At 41.9% G+C, this 15,679-nt stretch overlaps 1 protein-coding gene across 5 annotated transcripts in view; it reads right to left on the reverse strand.

The window, feature by feature from the left end:
• Positions 1-1,821: 1,821 nt before the first annotated feature.
• Positions 1,822-15,679, reverse strand: part of LOC142587282 (uncharacterized) — a 378,424-nt gene continuing 364,566 nt past the window's right edge. For all 5 annotated transcript variants that reach the window (XM_075698155.1, XM_075698154.1, XM_075698153.1 and 2 more), the window contains one exon: positions 1,822-4,675. In XM_075698155.1, the coding sequence (XP_075554270.1) occupies positions 4,064-4,675 (612 nt within the window). In that variant the 3' untranslated portion in view covers positions 1,822-4,063. The remainder of the gene's footprint in view (positions 4,676-15,679) is intronic.

Here is a 15,679-nt window from a genome sequence, read left to right on the forward strand (position 1 = left end):
AAAGTGGCGCGCCAAAATTAGGAAATTTGCGGGTGCTAGTTGGAACCGCGGTTGTCACAGGACAGGGGTAATTGGAGATCGCAAGGAAAGGCATTCGTCTTGCAGTGGACATAAATAGGCTGATGATGATGATGACGACGACGACAGTAATCCTGTTTTGGATATGTATTAAATGTTGCACATCAGTCTCGCAAAATTTGTAAATGTAATTTTGTCTTAAAGGAACTAGAGCATACCTGCTACAAAAATGGACTGATACTTTCCTCATGCAACTTCCCCAATGTAGTTTCACAGACTAAGTAACGCTGCTGTGCTTTGAAAACGAGTGCTTTAATTTATGTTGAAACATGTTAAGGATAATATATCTGCATACAAGCTGTAAAAAGTTTTGATAATTGAACAGTTTACACAGTTCATTTTTATTTGATACTCTAATGACCCAACTGTGTTTGTTAATCTGTTCACGTGGCAGGCAATGCATTCGGGCTTGTATATTCAGTTCATTTTAAAAACACCTCTTCATGTGTGCCGGCACCAGTCTGTGTGCTATTTCTAACATGCTTTATCAGTGCTTCAATTAGATTTCTGTTTGTCGTATGATGATCTCTATCTGGGTTTAAAAGACTGATACATCATGCTACTTGGTCTTGTATCTTTTAGGCAGCACAGTGAGATCGATCTGCTGCCTACCAGTCTGGTAAAGAGTTCTATGGGTCAGGTAGGAATATATATCACTCTTAGAAGGACCCGTACAACCTATACATATTTCTAAGAGACTTGTAGAAATTTCTATCAGTTTTTTTTGCTGGGGTACTGATGTTAGGTTTTTAACTATGGATGGCACTCGGAAGAGATATTAGTGGATATTAGGCTGAATATACAAACTCCCCATTATCTATATGTCACCGACCAATAATTTGGGTTTGACTGGGACTGCCTAGAAGTCTGAATAATCGGGAGTTTGAAATATCAAAATTCGCCAGAAAACAAGTGACTTTTATTCCACAAGTGGCTCCATGAGAAAGTGTGCTGTATTCTTGGATGACCACTTTCGAAGATACCTTGTATTTTTTGCGTGACTGCAGCATAAAATGCCATCTAAGAGCAATAGCATTCTTGGCACTGTGCCAAGCATGCTATCCTTTATCAACGTGTCTGGTTCTAGTCACGTGAAATGTGAAAGTATCCCTAAAAGGTCCAAAAATAAGGCCCAAGTTTGTCAACGGTTGCTGTGCACACACAGCAGTCATGGTCCAGCACTGGTCACCTCTACCAGAGTCGGGCAGATCTGGCGTTCCTCCAACTGCAAGGCCAGACACACCGCTGGGATGAGGGTTTGTAGAGATGCCATTGTGCAGTGGCCTAGGTCTTTGGTGGACCAATTAAGCGTTAAGGGCGTGAGAAAAACCAAGCACAAGATACCGTTTGGGTTCGATGCATGCACTGTGGTGAGATGCTAGTTGTTAGGGGGCCCCTTATTTTTTGGGGCCCCTATTCCAAAATAGCCTATCAGCAAGGTGCATCATGAATGTATGTTGCTAGTCGACAGAATAAGTCACTGTGCCGACGCCATTTTCCAACTGCTTAGCGGATCAATTCAGCAAAAGCTCAGGTTGTACTGCTGACTATCGCAAGTCAAATGAAAGGGACAACTTAAATTTCTACTTATTAATTCTGGTGGATGCAAGTGATAGTCACGTGATGGAAGTTAGCAGAGCTATGCCGGTGTTGCACGTAACTTCAGGTCGCGGTCGGGCAGAATCTGCACCCTTAAGCGCAGTATTCTGAAAAACGCTAAAAATAAAGTGAAGACTACTTAAAAACGTTTAAAAAACCTTTTTATTGGCAATAGTACACTATGAAATTCAAATATTGTCCAAATGTAACCTCATTTTGCAAATCTGCATTTGTAGCCAAGGCATTATGTTCCGAGTTTCAGACGCTAACTCGATCCGGATCACTGGACCATGCAGCAGCAACCACTGTTGATCGCGATCAAGAAATCAGAGGCCCTGATAGTGATCGGAAGTGTACATGTGACACTGGTATCAAATGCGGCAAAATTCCACTTGGATGAAGCACAGCTTTAAACACTACATTATTTATAAATAATGTAGTGTTGAAAGCTGTGCTTTTGAATATATTCAAATAAATCAAATGAGATTTGTAGCTTGAAGTTCAAAGGCATCCTCAAAGCACCTTGTATTCGAAGTGCACAAACAATACAGCAAACGGCACATGTTCTTTGCTTTTGTACACAATGACAAGGCACAGAAAAGAGAAATTCACAATTACAAAAAATGTAATTTCTGTCATACCTTCTTTTTTCATCTTTTTGTTTCTCACCATTTCATTAAGGACGAACTCGCTCAGTTTGCAATTTTACTGCATCTAAGCAAGTTAAGACACATTCACCAAAAGAATTGCGTATAGTGCTCAGTGTGAAACGTAAATGAATTTTGAAAAAAAAGAAAGGGAAAAAAAGTCTACTTGAGGCTTCTTTAATGGTACAAACATCTCTCATAATGAATGTGCTCTATGCTGTCTCAGTGACTAACAAGACGAACAGGAACATGTCAAGGATGAAAAAAAGGAAAGCTATGCAATTCTTTACAAAGCTGTTCTTGCACACAAACACTGGCACAAATGTAAATACACAGGTGCCTAATCATAAGAAAGCACACACTTTGCCAGGCATATATGTATGTGAAATGCTCACTCAATATGAAAAAAGTAACTTCATCCTTCACAGTTAATTGCCTCGTCTTGCATATTTTACACAGAATGTCACAGCCATCTAAGTGCCGTATACTATGATGCAGCCCAACTTCAGAGCCCTGACTACAATAATACAATTAATATAAGACTAGCAGTCATTAACTAATGTAGCCATTTTTTACAGTCACAGCAATAACAATGAGAAGACTGATACGATTTAATGGAACTTCATATTATAGTTCCTCATTTGAGGTTGTCATAGAACAATTGCACATCATCAATGAACTAATTCACAGCTGTAACTTTTTAGATGGTTTATGTCAGTAGTGCAAAAAAAAACAAAACAGCTGAACACTTTCTCAAAAAAATTTGATGCCACAAGAATACAAAAAATAGAGCCATTCGAGCAGAGTAGCTTTAAAGCAGAGTGTAGCATTTCAATCCCTCCACATTGAGAGCAAAATACAGTGGCAATCAATTTTATTTACCTGACCTGTTGTGTTATTGTGTGGATGCTATGGCTTGTTCTTACCGCACTTTTTTAGACAATCATGCCACAGGGACAAACAGAAGGATGATAACGTACAAGTACTAACGTTGTCACTGCCACATGGCATACACGAAACACCTCGGCAAAGCCTGTTTCTTTTCAGAAGAATGCTCACACAACCAGAGCACAACTTTGATCAACTGTACTTTTATAGGTCGAGCTAGTTGGTGAGATAAATTGATGCCAAGGAAAACAAACAGAAGCACCTGCTTTCATCTCTTTTCGTGTGTTTCGTTTAATGTTTTGTGTGTTTATCAGAGCATATGTAAGAGAAAGTATTGCGATTGTGCTCTGGTCATGTGAGAATCCCCTCTGAGCATCTATCCAATAAGGAATCAGCTTTCCTGAAGTGATTTGCATACGTCCAATGGCAGTGAATTGGTTGTACAAACATCGGTTGTTGGTGATAAAATGCTGTTGATGGTTAGTGCACATGCGTCATCTTCATTGTCACAGATTGTGAATGCAGCCTGCGCTACGGTATTTTCTTTTTTTCATGGCCCACATATTATATGAGACACAAACATACTGAAGCTGCAAAGTATGATGTTCACGGCTTGCGTTTTGAAAGAAAAGACAAAATCATAGCACTTGTGAGCAATGGGGTTGTAGCACTGCTGTGCTACGTAGCAGCACAAAACAGTAACATTTTGACTTTATGAGAGAAGAAATAGCAAATGTACTTAGCTCCATTAAATAGTCCCAAGGCAAGGATAATGATCGTGATCATAAAAGAAGTTTCAAGTTGTGTTTACAGCAATGCGATACCAGCACACATCACCGACTCACTGTTCGTTACTCAATGCGAACACAGACGCAAACATCTCTGTTTGGTCCAAGGCAGTGCTTAAGCCCCTGGCACAACTGTCGCGGTGTCATGTACCACGTCTGGTGCATGCTTGGCCTCCACACTTCGAGCAGTGTTTTTGCAAGTGCACAACAGGGTGCCACGGGCAGGGTGGTGCTCTTCAAATGCAGTTGTTCAGATGACATAGAAGAATTACTCGCAGTCTCTGTCGAGTGAACAGGACTAGCACCACCGACACATCGAGGTTTGACAGATTTGCGACAGGAAGGAGAGATGTCACCAGTGGGGCTTTGTACAGACGGGGCACTGCTAACTTCCCTGCTGTCCAAATCGAGTGTGCTCTTTCGAGCTCCGGGGCTCAGAACTTTTGGGATGTCGTTGGCAGCCGACTCCGGAACAGAGGCATAGCAGGAGGCAGCGACAAGTGGCGGACATTCGCACAGGGTTCCCGACTCAAAGGCCAAGTTCATGTCCAGTGCCACCTGCTGAATGCTGATCGGAGCCCCCAGCTTCTTGCAGCTCACAACCCAGGTTATCCGCTTCAGCCTGGGGCCGGTTGCCAGGCACGAACGCAAGATATTCCTGTTTGTTTTCACAGTCTGCATAGAAAGATGCGATTGAACTGTATTTTTTTGATATCCCAAAGCTGTCAAGAGATGCTATAGTGGAAGTGACAATTTGTTATGAATTTAAACACGTTCACAAGCCATTTGGGAGTGAAAAAATATTTTAGTGCAGAAAAGAAAAGAAAAAACCGACTAATTTCTTTTGACAACAGGCACTATCACGGTTCACTCATGACTAGAGGTTAGCAAATAGTCCAATGCCTTGTGCTGGCTGGTGGCGTCGAGACAAATCCTGGACCTTCCACAGCTGCACTACTCAATGCATTAAAGGAACTGCAGCCTGGACAAAATACAATCCTTGACTAGTTAAAAACAATCCAGGTGATGTTTACTGACCATGAAAAGACATTTGGCGACTTGAAGAGTAGACTAAAATTGAATCGGATTGTGCATCTCTTGCAACATTGCAGAGCCAAGTGGATAATTACATACGGACTGTTAGCTCCAACTGTATGTCTTCAAATCTTGAGATTGACGGCCCGCATGGATGGCAAAGAAAATATATCTAGATGGTTCAACCTTATATGTTACAGGCTCAAAGATGCACAAAACAAAACCTGGTAGGATTCAGAAAAACTGTTAATCGAACACTGCAAGTTGCACCTCAGCGCTGTTGTGCAAGCACAAGACTTCGAGTGTGCTCACCAACTAGGTACATTCCATCAGGATAGGTCAAGACCAATTATTGCTAGACTTGCCCATTTCAAAGAACACTTGCTGTCTTTAGGAAGTAAGCTAAAGGGCACAACTTATGGCATCAGCGAAGATTTCTCGCCTTGTGTCCGTCTCGACTTCAGTTTGGTAAATCCATGCAAGCACCCTTTCAAGCTCCGCTTCGACAAGCTTCTATGCGATAAAAAAACCTATATATTTGACCCTGCTACAGAAAAAGTTGTTGAAAAATCAAACTAGCATTTTCCCATGACTCTCAAACAATCTACACTCAACCATTGCTCCCAACAGAACCACGTTCCCCTATCTTTCTTGTTTACTAACGTACACAGTGTCATTGCTAAGTCTGACCTCTTATGTGATCTCATCTGTTCATGTAGCTCTAACATAGTTCTGTTACCTGAAACATGGCTCAACTCATCAGTCAACAATTCAAAAATCCTACCTGCCTTCAATAATTATGCAATCTTTTGTAAAGGCAGGTAGAACAACCTACGTGGTGGTGGTGCCCTCATCGATCGCAGCCCATCACCAATTACTTTGCTCTCCAGTTGAGTTAACAACTCCCTTAAAAATGTTCTCAGTTTGCTGTAAAGCTACCTTTGCACACCTACTAATCGGTATCTGCTGTCGTCCACCCAGCACCAATTCATCATTCATGCCACTGTTGCATGACGCTATGTGCACCATTTCCACTACCTGTGCAAATTCGCCCAGTCCACTTTTCGGCAATTTCAATTTTCCTTTCATAGACTGGTCTGATATAGAAACTACGTTATCAAGAAACAACTTGGCTAGCGAGTTCGTGAGTGCATGTCTAAACTTCGGGCTATCCCAAATAATCAGTAAATCAACGCGCATGACTACCCACTCTGCCAACACTCTCGACCTTATACTAACCATACATTCCAATAACTTATCCGATATCACATCGAACTTCCCAGGCTTTAACAATCACATAGTCATCCTTAGTACATTCCCTTGCAATTTACTTACCAGTGAAAGAGCTAAAAAGACACTCCCCCTTTACAATAAAGGTGACTATATAAGCATAGATAATGAAATACCAAAGTAATGTGAGCATTTTGCACCTGCTTTTCATTCACAGACCGTCAAGTCAAATGGGCAGCTATTCAAATCTGAAATCCTGCATTTATTTAACCAAATATTGCGACTAGAAAAGTAACTGAACACGCATGATCTCCATGGTTCAATAGAACTTTGAAAAGAATGAAATATAAGAGAAAAAAAAAACATATTTCGCTCATACAAGTCCCCGGGTTCTTTTTTGGAATGTTGATTAGCATGGCAAAAGTATCACAATGCAATGAATGATGCATTGTGACTTGCTTACATCCATAACCAAATGCAATTTCTTTTCCATTACACGCCCCTCGATGTTACGCAGCAATTGAAAAAATTTCTGGCGAATCATTAACCCTCATCAGGAGAGAATCATTTTACTTTGTGAAGACATGGGCACTATTATGCCGGAAAGAGAAGTTTATAATGTCCTAAACATCACATTCTCTTCAGTTATTACTAATGAATCCATTGACAATATGCCCCGACATCTCTTCATACACTGATACCCATATGAATAACATTACGTTTGACCCACCTGGCATTGGTAAAGTCATTAATTCACTAAAAAATTCATCATCAACCGGAATTGACGGAACCAATGCCAAGGTATTAAAAAACACTAAGCATCATTCCAACATCATCCTTGCCAAAATTTTTCAGCAATCTCTTAATGCGGGTACTATATTGGTTGACTGGCGTGTTCCCAGTAATCCTAGCTTTTAAAAAAGGTACAAGTCTTGTCGCAAAAATGATAGAAAAAACTAGCTTTAACACTTCCTTTTCATTTAATGCCCACTTTCTAGGCGATGACTCTGCTGTTTGTACAGCTTTCAATGACCATTTCAAAGCTGTTTTTATGACAGATAATAATTGTCCTCCAATGTTCAATATGTTTTTACAACCTATGCCGGATGTGAAAATTTCTGAGCATGGCATTTTCAAACTATTGCTGAAACTAGATGTTAAAAAATCTCCTGGCCTGGATGATATCCCAAATGCCTTATTTTTAAAAGGTATGCAGAACGGTGAGCAAAGTACTTGTTTGTATTGTTTAATAAGTCTCTCAAAGATGAGATGTTGCCTGATGACTGGAGGACAGTTAGAATAAACCATCACACAAATCCAGTGACAAATTAATACAAAAATTTAATGACCCATTTCATTAACATCTACTTCTTGAAAAATTTTTGAGCACATAATTTATAAACATATAGTTGATTTTCTTGAACAACACAAAGTGCTAACATATGCTCAACAGATGCAGTTACTCAACTAACACACAACTAATTGGAATTATGCCCGATTTCACAGCTGCAAAAAATAAAGGAAGACAAACAGATGTTATATTCATGAATTTTATGTTGAATTCCAATGGCGGAGTCGGAGTGGCCGACGGACTCCGCAAGCGAGCACTCGGCTCTGGCGTAGAGCAACACCTCTAAATCCGCGAGTGGAACACAACCTGCGTCGCCGGAGCAAGGCAGAAGCGGAACTTTTATCGCAGAGTTATCCAGGATGCCTTGCGTGTTGTCATTTCCTTCCGCTGTTTGCTCCCAGCACTACCGCACCGGTCACTTGTCTCTTCAGCGCCGTTCACCTGTTGTTGTTTTTTTAAAAGTGCGGAATGGATATCTCACCAAGCGTGCAGCAGCTTTTGCTTCCTCGCAAGTCGTGACCGGTAGCACCTACCAGCAGGCAAACGTGGTAAAGGAAATACGTCACGTAGAGTTCCAGTCCACTCCGCCGATTTTGGTGGAGCATCTCTTTCTGCTCCACGGAGTGACTCCCGCTCTGAATCCACTCCGACTCTCTCACTGGAACACCTTACTCCCACCCTCACTCTGTCATTGGAACAAACGTGCTCCGAAACAAGCAGAAAAACTTGCTCCGACTCTGCCATTGGAATTCAACATTAGTGAGCCATTTGACAAAGTCTCTGGCAATAAACTACTACATAAATTAGGTTTTATAATAACCAATTACAAACTGCAAGCATGAATTAGAGCTACTTTTTGAACCGCTATCAGTACATTTCCCTAAACGGCTCTCTCTCAAATTGCGTTGGCACTGAATATGGTGTTCCCCAGGGGTTTGTGCTTGAGCCTCTATTGTTCTCAATCTTTATAAATGACATCATTACTGATATTAATGTTAATATTAAAGGATATGCAGATCACTGCTTGATTTATCAAACAGTTAGTTCAATTGAAGATCAAGTCAGCTTAAACAAGAACCTCTAAAAATCATATCATGGTGTGAGGAGTAGCAAATATCTATTCTTTTGAAGAACAAAAATCTTTTTATGCAATTAACTCATAAGAAGAAGCCACTCTTTTTTCATTACGGAGCAAAAAGCACAGCTCTTTCAGAGGTAACAGAATATAAATATCTGGGCTTATGGATCACAAATAATCTGTCTTGGACAAAGCACATAGACGTGATTACAAGAAAAGCGCTATGCAAATTGTTTTTCTTGAGAAGCTCTTTCAAATTATCCACGCCTGCTGTACGCCTCCTTACATATCAGTCTATTACACGTTCTATACTTGAGCATGCATTGCCCGTTTGGGACTTGTACACAAAGACAAACATCAACAAACTGGAAATACAAGAAAAGGTAATACTGTATATTCATAACTTTTACGGGCGTGAGTAAGTTACTGAACACATCAAACAAAGAGGATTAAGCATAACTGAGAGTCGGCCTAGTTGGGACACATTCATCTTAATACTTTTTGTGCGCAAAGAAACAGGGACGAAGAAAAGTGCTCGTCCTTCTGATGCTCCTATTCTTCGTCCCTGTTTGTTTGTGCACAAAAAGTTTTAAGTTGAAAGTGGATTGATTACCTTCAGCTATAAATAGAAATTTAATTTGTTGACTAAAGTTCTTCTAACAGCTAGGAAAAGAATTGCCACATGTACCTGTTTCTCTTTATCGGGCGGCGTTTCAACGTCTAACAAATGTTATTGCACAGCGCAGGACGCGCCTGCATGTATCGGAAGTTTCTGGAATGTTATCGATGCTTTCATCCGCTGTCTGTGACCGAACCTTGTGTAATCTGATCGCATGTGTGCACGACGCGAATAATGTAGAACTTTGTGGAAGGCACGCGGATCCCAGCAATTACTCTGGAACATTCGACGACGGATGTATAAAAGCCGACACGCTTGACCCACAGAGCAGATTTTCGACGTTCGCCGCTATCGTTGCGCTATAAGTGTAGCCTGTTTTTGTGGGCACAGGTTCGCCCAATAAGTTAGTTTTGTCTTTCACAGTATTGCTACTGTGTTCTTCAACGTCACTACCACGTGACAATACTATAACATAGATACATCACATATTATCAGTTACTCCGGAGGCTATGCTACCGGACTACATTCCTTTACAATAACACTTTCAGTTACATGAAATAACTATTTTAATACTCTATTCTTCGCAGAACCATTGTTCAATGGAATAGCCTTGCCGATCGTGTTGTGATCCAAGATTTATTGTCTTCAATTGAATAGAATCCTAGGGTTTGATGTGCCATAACCACACTTTGATCATGAGGCACGCCGTAGTGGGGGACTCCAGATTAATCTTGGCCACCAGGGGAATGTGCCCCCCATGCACACGACACATGCGTTTTTGCATTTTGCCCCCATTGAAATGTGGCTACCATGGCCAGGATTTGATCCCGCGACCTCGTGCTTAGCAGCACAACAACTGGTGAGCCTAATGGTGGGCCCGGTGACTGCACGTTGGCGCAGTTCGCCAACTGCTTTGCTCTCGCCATGCAGAAGGTCATATATCTCATCAGAGAGAGAGAGAGACTCTTTATTAGAAAAATAGATAATTTTGCGGGTGCGTATAAAACCACTGGCATGCTACTCTGTATAGGGATGGGGAATGTGACTAAATGATTCCAGAGGAGCGTGGGAGAAAAAGAGAATAAAAATATATATGAAATGTGCAAGGGGAATTGATACTAATATTTACAGGTGACATGGCGGATAAATTTAGGCTTTTGTATATGAAATGTTCAATCTTTAAAGCTTTCCTATTAGACCAATTTCTCACAGGTATTTGAACAATAAATCCAAAACCCGCCGCTGTTCTGAAGGGCCGGACATTGGGCCTAAGATGCTAGGTAATGTTAACGGATCGTGGCAAATCATGTCCATTTGTTGCTTAAAATATTGTCTCTCGTCGCGGCTCGCGGGGCATTCTAGTAATATCTGCTTCACTGTCTCTAAGTTGCCATAGTTATCACAGTAGGGGTTAGTGGTAAGCCCTATGCAGTACAGATAATTGTACAGTCGTTCAGACGTTCAGTTGAAGACGATGGTACTAAGTGTCGAGGAAGTGGTCGTGGAATTTTCGGTTTCATTTCTGGGTCAATGTAACGCAGGAGGTTATCTTGGTGAAGTGGCAGATTCCAGATGTGGTCTTTTTCTTGGTAGGCATATTTTTTTTGCCATGTTTGAAGCATCGGCTTTTGTAAAAGATGTTCTTTTGAAATTGCGGTATTGGAATCCATTTTGGGGCAGCTTCATCCGCTTTTTCATTTCCCAAAATACCGGCACAGCCAAGTATCCACTGCAACTTTATGCAACGCCCAGCCATCTTAGCCTTGTGGTGAAGATAAGCAATGTAAAATGCTGCAGGTTGATTATTACAACACTTGTGCCTGTTCCACATAATTTGTAGGGCTGCTTTTGAATCCGTGAAAATCACCCGTGTTTAGGGGCTGCTGTTGAAGTACAGACACAATAGTCAAGTGTTCGTCGAAAACTCGTCTGGCGAGGAAACATAATGGTGCGAAAAAAATGTGCACTGGCCAAGAATAAAATAAAAATATAGCACCTATACTTATATTTTTATGAACCTATATTTAAGAACCTATATTTTTATTTTATTCTTGGCAAGTGCACGTTCTTTAGCACCAGTACATACACAAGGGCCATAATGCCATATAGCTCTACTGAAGTACATGATATCACTCGCTCAAGATGAAACGAGAATTGCTGCCCTGTAGAGGGAATGAAAAGTCCGCACGATGAGCGATGTGGAGTTTAGAGCCATCTGTGAAAATGTGCGTAGCAGCTGCATTATTTTTTGTGCATATATTCCAAAGCTATCTGATAAGGCGCTGCTTGAGGCATTTTCTTTTTCGCACTGATTTCAGGGATATATGGCATGATTTCCAGTGGGGACAGTGTCCATGGTAAAATGTTTCGTGGAATAATTTGTGACACATGAGCAGGAATCGAAATAGATGTGCTTCCGACGGCCTGTCCTAAGCTAGATGTAGCACTGGTTCTAGAAATATCCTTTAAAAAGTGGGCCTTCGTACGAATGACGTGTCAGAGGTGAATTCGGAGTGTCACCTGCAAAGATAGCACTTCCAAGAGGCAGGCATCCAGCTTCTGCTATAGTTTCTGAGCGGGACGACCCCTTTGGAAGGCCAAGACATACGTGAAGGCAGTTGTTCGGTGCTGTCTCAAGTTTTCTCTTGCTTGTGAGAGACATTTTGTGCAGGATCAGGAGGTAAAACCGTAGTGTTCCATCGACATAGGCCTTATGGAGGAGCACCATTGATCGATAGTTGCTGCCCCCACTGTGATCCGGCTAAAAATCGGAATACGTGCGACGCCGAGGAAATCTTCTCACTCAGTTTTTTCACTTCAGGCAACCATGCGAGGTTCCTATCGATCATCACTCCAAGAAACCTTTGCGTCTTGACGTATGAAAAGGTACGACCACCCAACACTAGTGGGTATTTTTCCATAAACCTCGGCAGAAAAGCCATAGCAACGCTTTTGTCGGGGGACAATTTCAGACCCCTTGGATTTAGGTAGGCCAATATATTTGCCAGCGCTCTCTGGAGATGCTGTCGGGTGGTACTGTGGTAACGCTCAGCGCTCCAAATGCAGATGTCGTTTGCATACAATGTAATTTTGACACCACAGGGCAGGTTTCTTCTCAGATAGATGAGGACTAAATTAAATAATACCCGCCTTAACACAGCTTCTTGTGGCACTCCCTTCTCGACGGCATAAAGCGCCGTGGGGCCATCTGGTGTACACATGAAAAGCTGGCGTCCTTGAAGATAGTCTTCCATCCATGCGTAAAGCCATCCTCCAAGACCAAGGGTTTCCAAAGCGTCAACTAGTGCTTTATGACAGACTGAATCATATGCTCACATGTTGCCCTAATGTCCAAAAATAATGCAGTAGGTGTGTTTCCACAGACCAATTCCTCTTCAATTGATGAGACCAAGGCAAAGACATTATCAATTGCAGACCTATTTTGCCGGAAGCCATTCATTTCCTCCTGATAAACTTTTGTTGTTTCCAGGAACCAATTTCGTCATTTGTGAATCATTTTTTTGAATAGCTTCCCTACGCAGCTAAGCAGAGATATGGGTCTGAAGGAGGTATAATTTGTCGGCTGCTTCTCTGGCTTCAATATAGGAATAACTTTTGCACGCTTCTATTCCGTAGGAACCTCCCCAGTTAACCCCCCACCCCCATGAAGCGTTGTAGTACTCCAGAAGGTGTAGGCAAGATGCGTGGCGTAGATTTGCGAGGGCTTCAAAACTCGCACAGTCATGGCCAGGTGATGATCGCTTGTCTGCGTCGCCAATTGCTGCCATGAGCTCTTCAATTGTAAAAGGTAACTGTAAGTCAGGAAGGGTCGCACTAGGCTGATGACTTCCAATATGCCGAGAAGGTTGTGCCCTGCTGGAAAGAAGCCTACAGTACTGCTCTGCCACCTCTTTCAGAGATGTGCACTCATGTAATAAAAGGGTGATAAAAGGATAAAGCTGTTGTGGCTTTTTGCGAATGCCTCTGATGACTCGTCAGATTTTGCCCAGCGGTTGTTGTATGTCCAATGTCCCACAAAAGCCCCTCCACCTTTTTCAGTTCAGTTTGCCGTATATGTCTTTGTGCCTGTCGAAAAGTTCTGAAGTCTTCGATATTCTTAGTACGTAGAACCTTCCTTTCGGCACGCCTTCGAATTGCACATAACCTTCCGAATTCCTCGCTGTTAGTAGGTACATTACAATTAGTACATGACCAGGGTTGTTGGAGAAGTATGGGAGAGGCCTTTGCCCTGCAGTGGGCGTAACCAGGCTGATGATGATGACACAATGCTTAGTGGCAGAGCAGGTACTTTGCTTGAGGCAATGAGCTATTGTCGGTATTAATTCTGCTTTCGTAGTTGAGGCTGCGATCCCTTTGTCTACGGCTGCTGTGTAAGCTTCCCAGTCTACTGACTTCATTATGCAAAATAGAAGTGAGGCGTGCAGACAGGACACAAGAGTAGAGAAGTGGACAACATGAACGCCGTATCAACTGAAGGGGGCACTGAGGCGAAAAAAGAAAGAAGGCACAAAACTCATCTGCGCATGCTCAGGAATGGTAACACCACGTGTCAATCGGGTAAACGTGCCGGCCTACGTGAGAGATAACTGTTAAGGTACTTAATCTCTTCCTTACGTAAAGTAATCGAAGGCCGACTCACGCACGCACTTCCACCATTATAGATATGCCATGCCTCTACCATAAGATGCGTATCTTCATTCTTTTGCCTGTACAATATCGCGCATTCATCTAACTCTGACGTGCAGTTACAATCTCGGCAATGAAGCGAAAGATTAGAAGGCGATCCACCGGTTAACGACCTTTTATGTTCCATTAGCCTCTGATTGATACACCGTCCCGTTTGCCCTACGTAGAACTGGCCACAGCTAAGGGGAATTTTATAAACCACACCCATATGACAGTCAGTAAAACAGTTGTTCTTATTGTGCTTCACTGGACAAATATCTGTTCGTTTTTTGCCTTTTACCCGCTCCTTTTTATTCTGTACGGCAGCGCATATCTTACCTAGCTTATTGGGAGCAGTGAAAGCAACATTAACATCATATCTAGTAGCAACTTTTTTAAGCCTGTGCGACACTGAATGAATATACGGAATAGCCACTACTCTTTTTTTGCTATTACTGCTTTCTGTAATCACGTCCGTCCCTCTCGAAACCGACTTCTTTAGGCGCTCAGCCACAGTGGCCACCGCTACACTAGGATACCCTGCTTCTAATAGGCGCCGGACCTGCGCATTAAAACTGGCGCTCATTTTGTGCATGCACGATCTGGTGAGGGAAGACTTAAGGCACGACATGGCAATTCCGTTTTTTACTAATTTAGAATGCTTGTATTGAAAGTTTAGCAACGGCTTCGAAGATCTTGGGGAGTACTGCCAACAAACATGATTTTGTTCGAAAATCAAAGAAATGTCAAGAAACTGAATTACGCGTCGCTGAGGAAATTCCTTGGTAAACTTTAATCCTCCCCCATAAAGTTTAAATTGCTCACTTACTGAGGTAGCAGCGGAATCGAATTCTTCCCTATTCCAGAAAATCAGGTAATCATCAACGTAACGAAATATCTTGATAACACTATCACCTAAGGCTTTCTCTAAGCAGTTGTCAACCTTACTCAGGTAAATGTTGCTAAGAATAGGGGCAGCCTTTGAGCCAATACAAATGCCTGATTTCTGCAGAAAAACGCCATCTCTCCACCCAATCAGCGTCGACTTCAAGTACATTGAAAGAATTTCTAGAAAAGCTCCCGTGGAAACACCGCATCTGTCAATAAAAGCCGACTCTTGCACTTGTTCTTTAATGCACTCATTTACGGAATTTAGCAACCCGTCATGCGGCAAGGAATAATACAGGTCTTCGATATCCATACTAAAAGCAGTACGTACAATCACCAGGATGTAATAGGGAAGAATTCGATTCCGCTGCTACCTCAGTAAGTGAGCAATTTAAACTTTATGGGGGAGGATTAAAGTTTACCAAGGAATTTCCTCAGCGACGCGTAATTCAGTTTCTTAACATTTCCTTGATCTTCGAACAAAATCATGTTTGTTGGCAGTACTCCCCAAGATCTTCGAAGCCGTCGCTAAACTTTCAATCCAAGTATTCTAAATTAGTAAAAAAAATTACCGACGATTACGTTACTTCCTAATGCGAAATTTGAGCGCAGCAAATAAGCTGTTTCACCTTTTGGATAGATTGAGGCAAAGAAATCGAGCAACACATGTATGCGCTATCACATAAATTTTTTTTTATTTTTCACACGTATTCCTTTAACAAAGACTCCACTAACAGTTCTTGACAGTCATGAAGGAAGCTTTGTGGTCGGAGAAATAGACTGATATATGTT

Source organism: Dermacentor variabilis, chromosome 7, assembly GCF_050947875.1.
Source record: "Dermacentor variabilis isolate Ectoservices chromosome 7, ASM5094787v1, whole genome shotgun sequence".
Lineage (NCBI taxonomy): Eukaryota > Metazoa > Arthropoda > Arachnida > Ixodida > Ixodidae > Dermacentor > Dermacentor variabilis.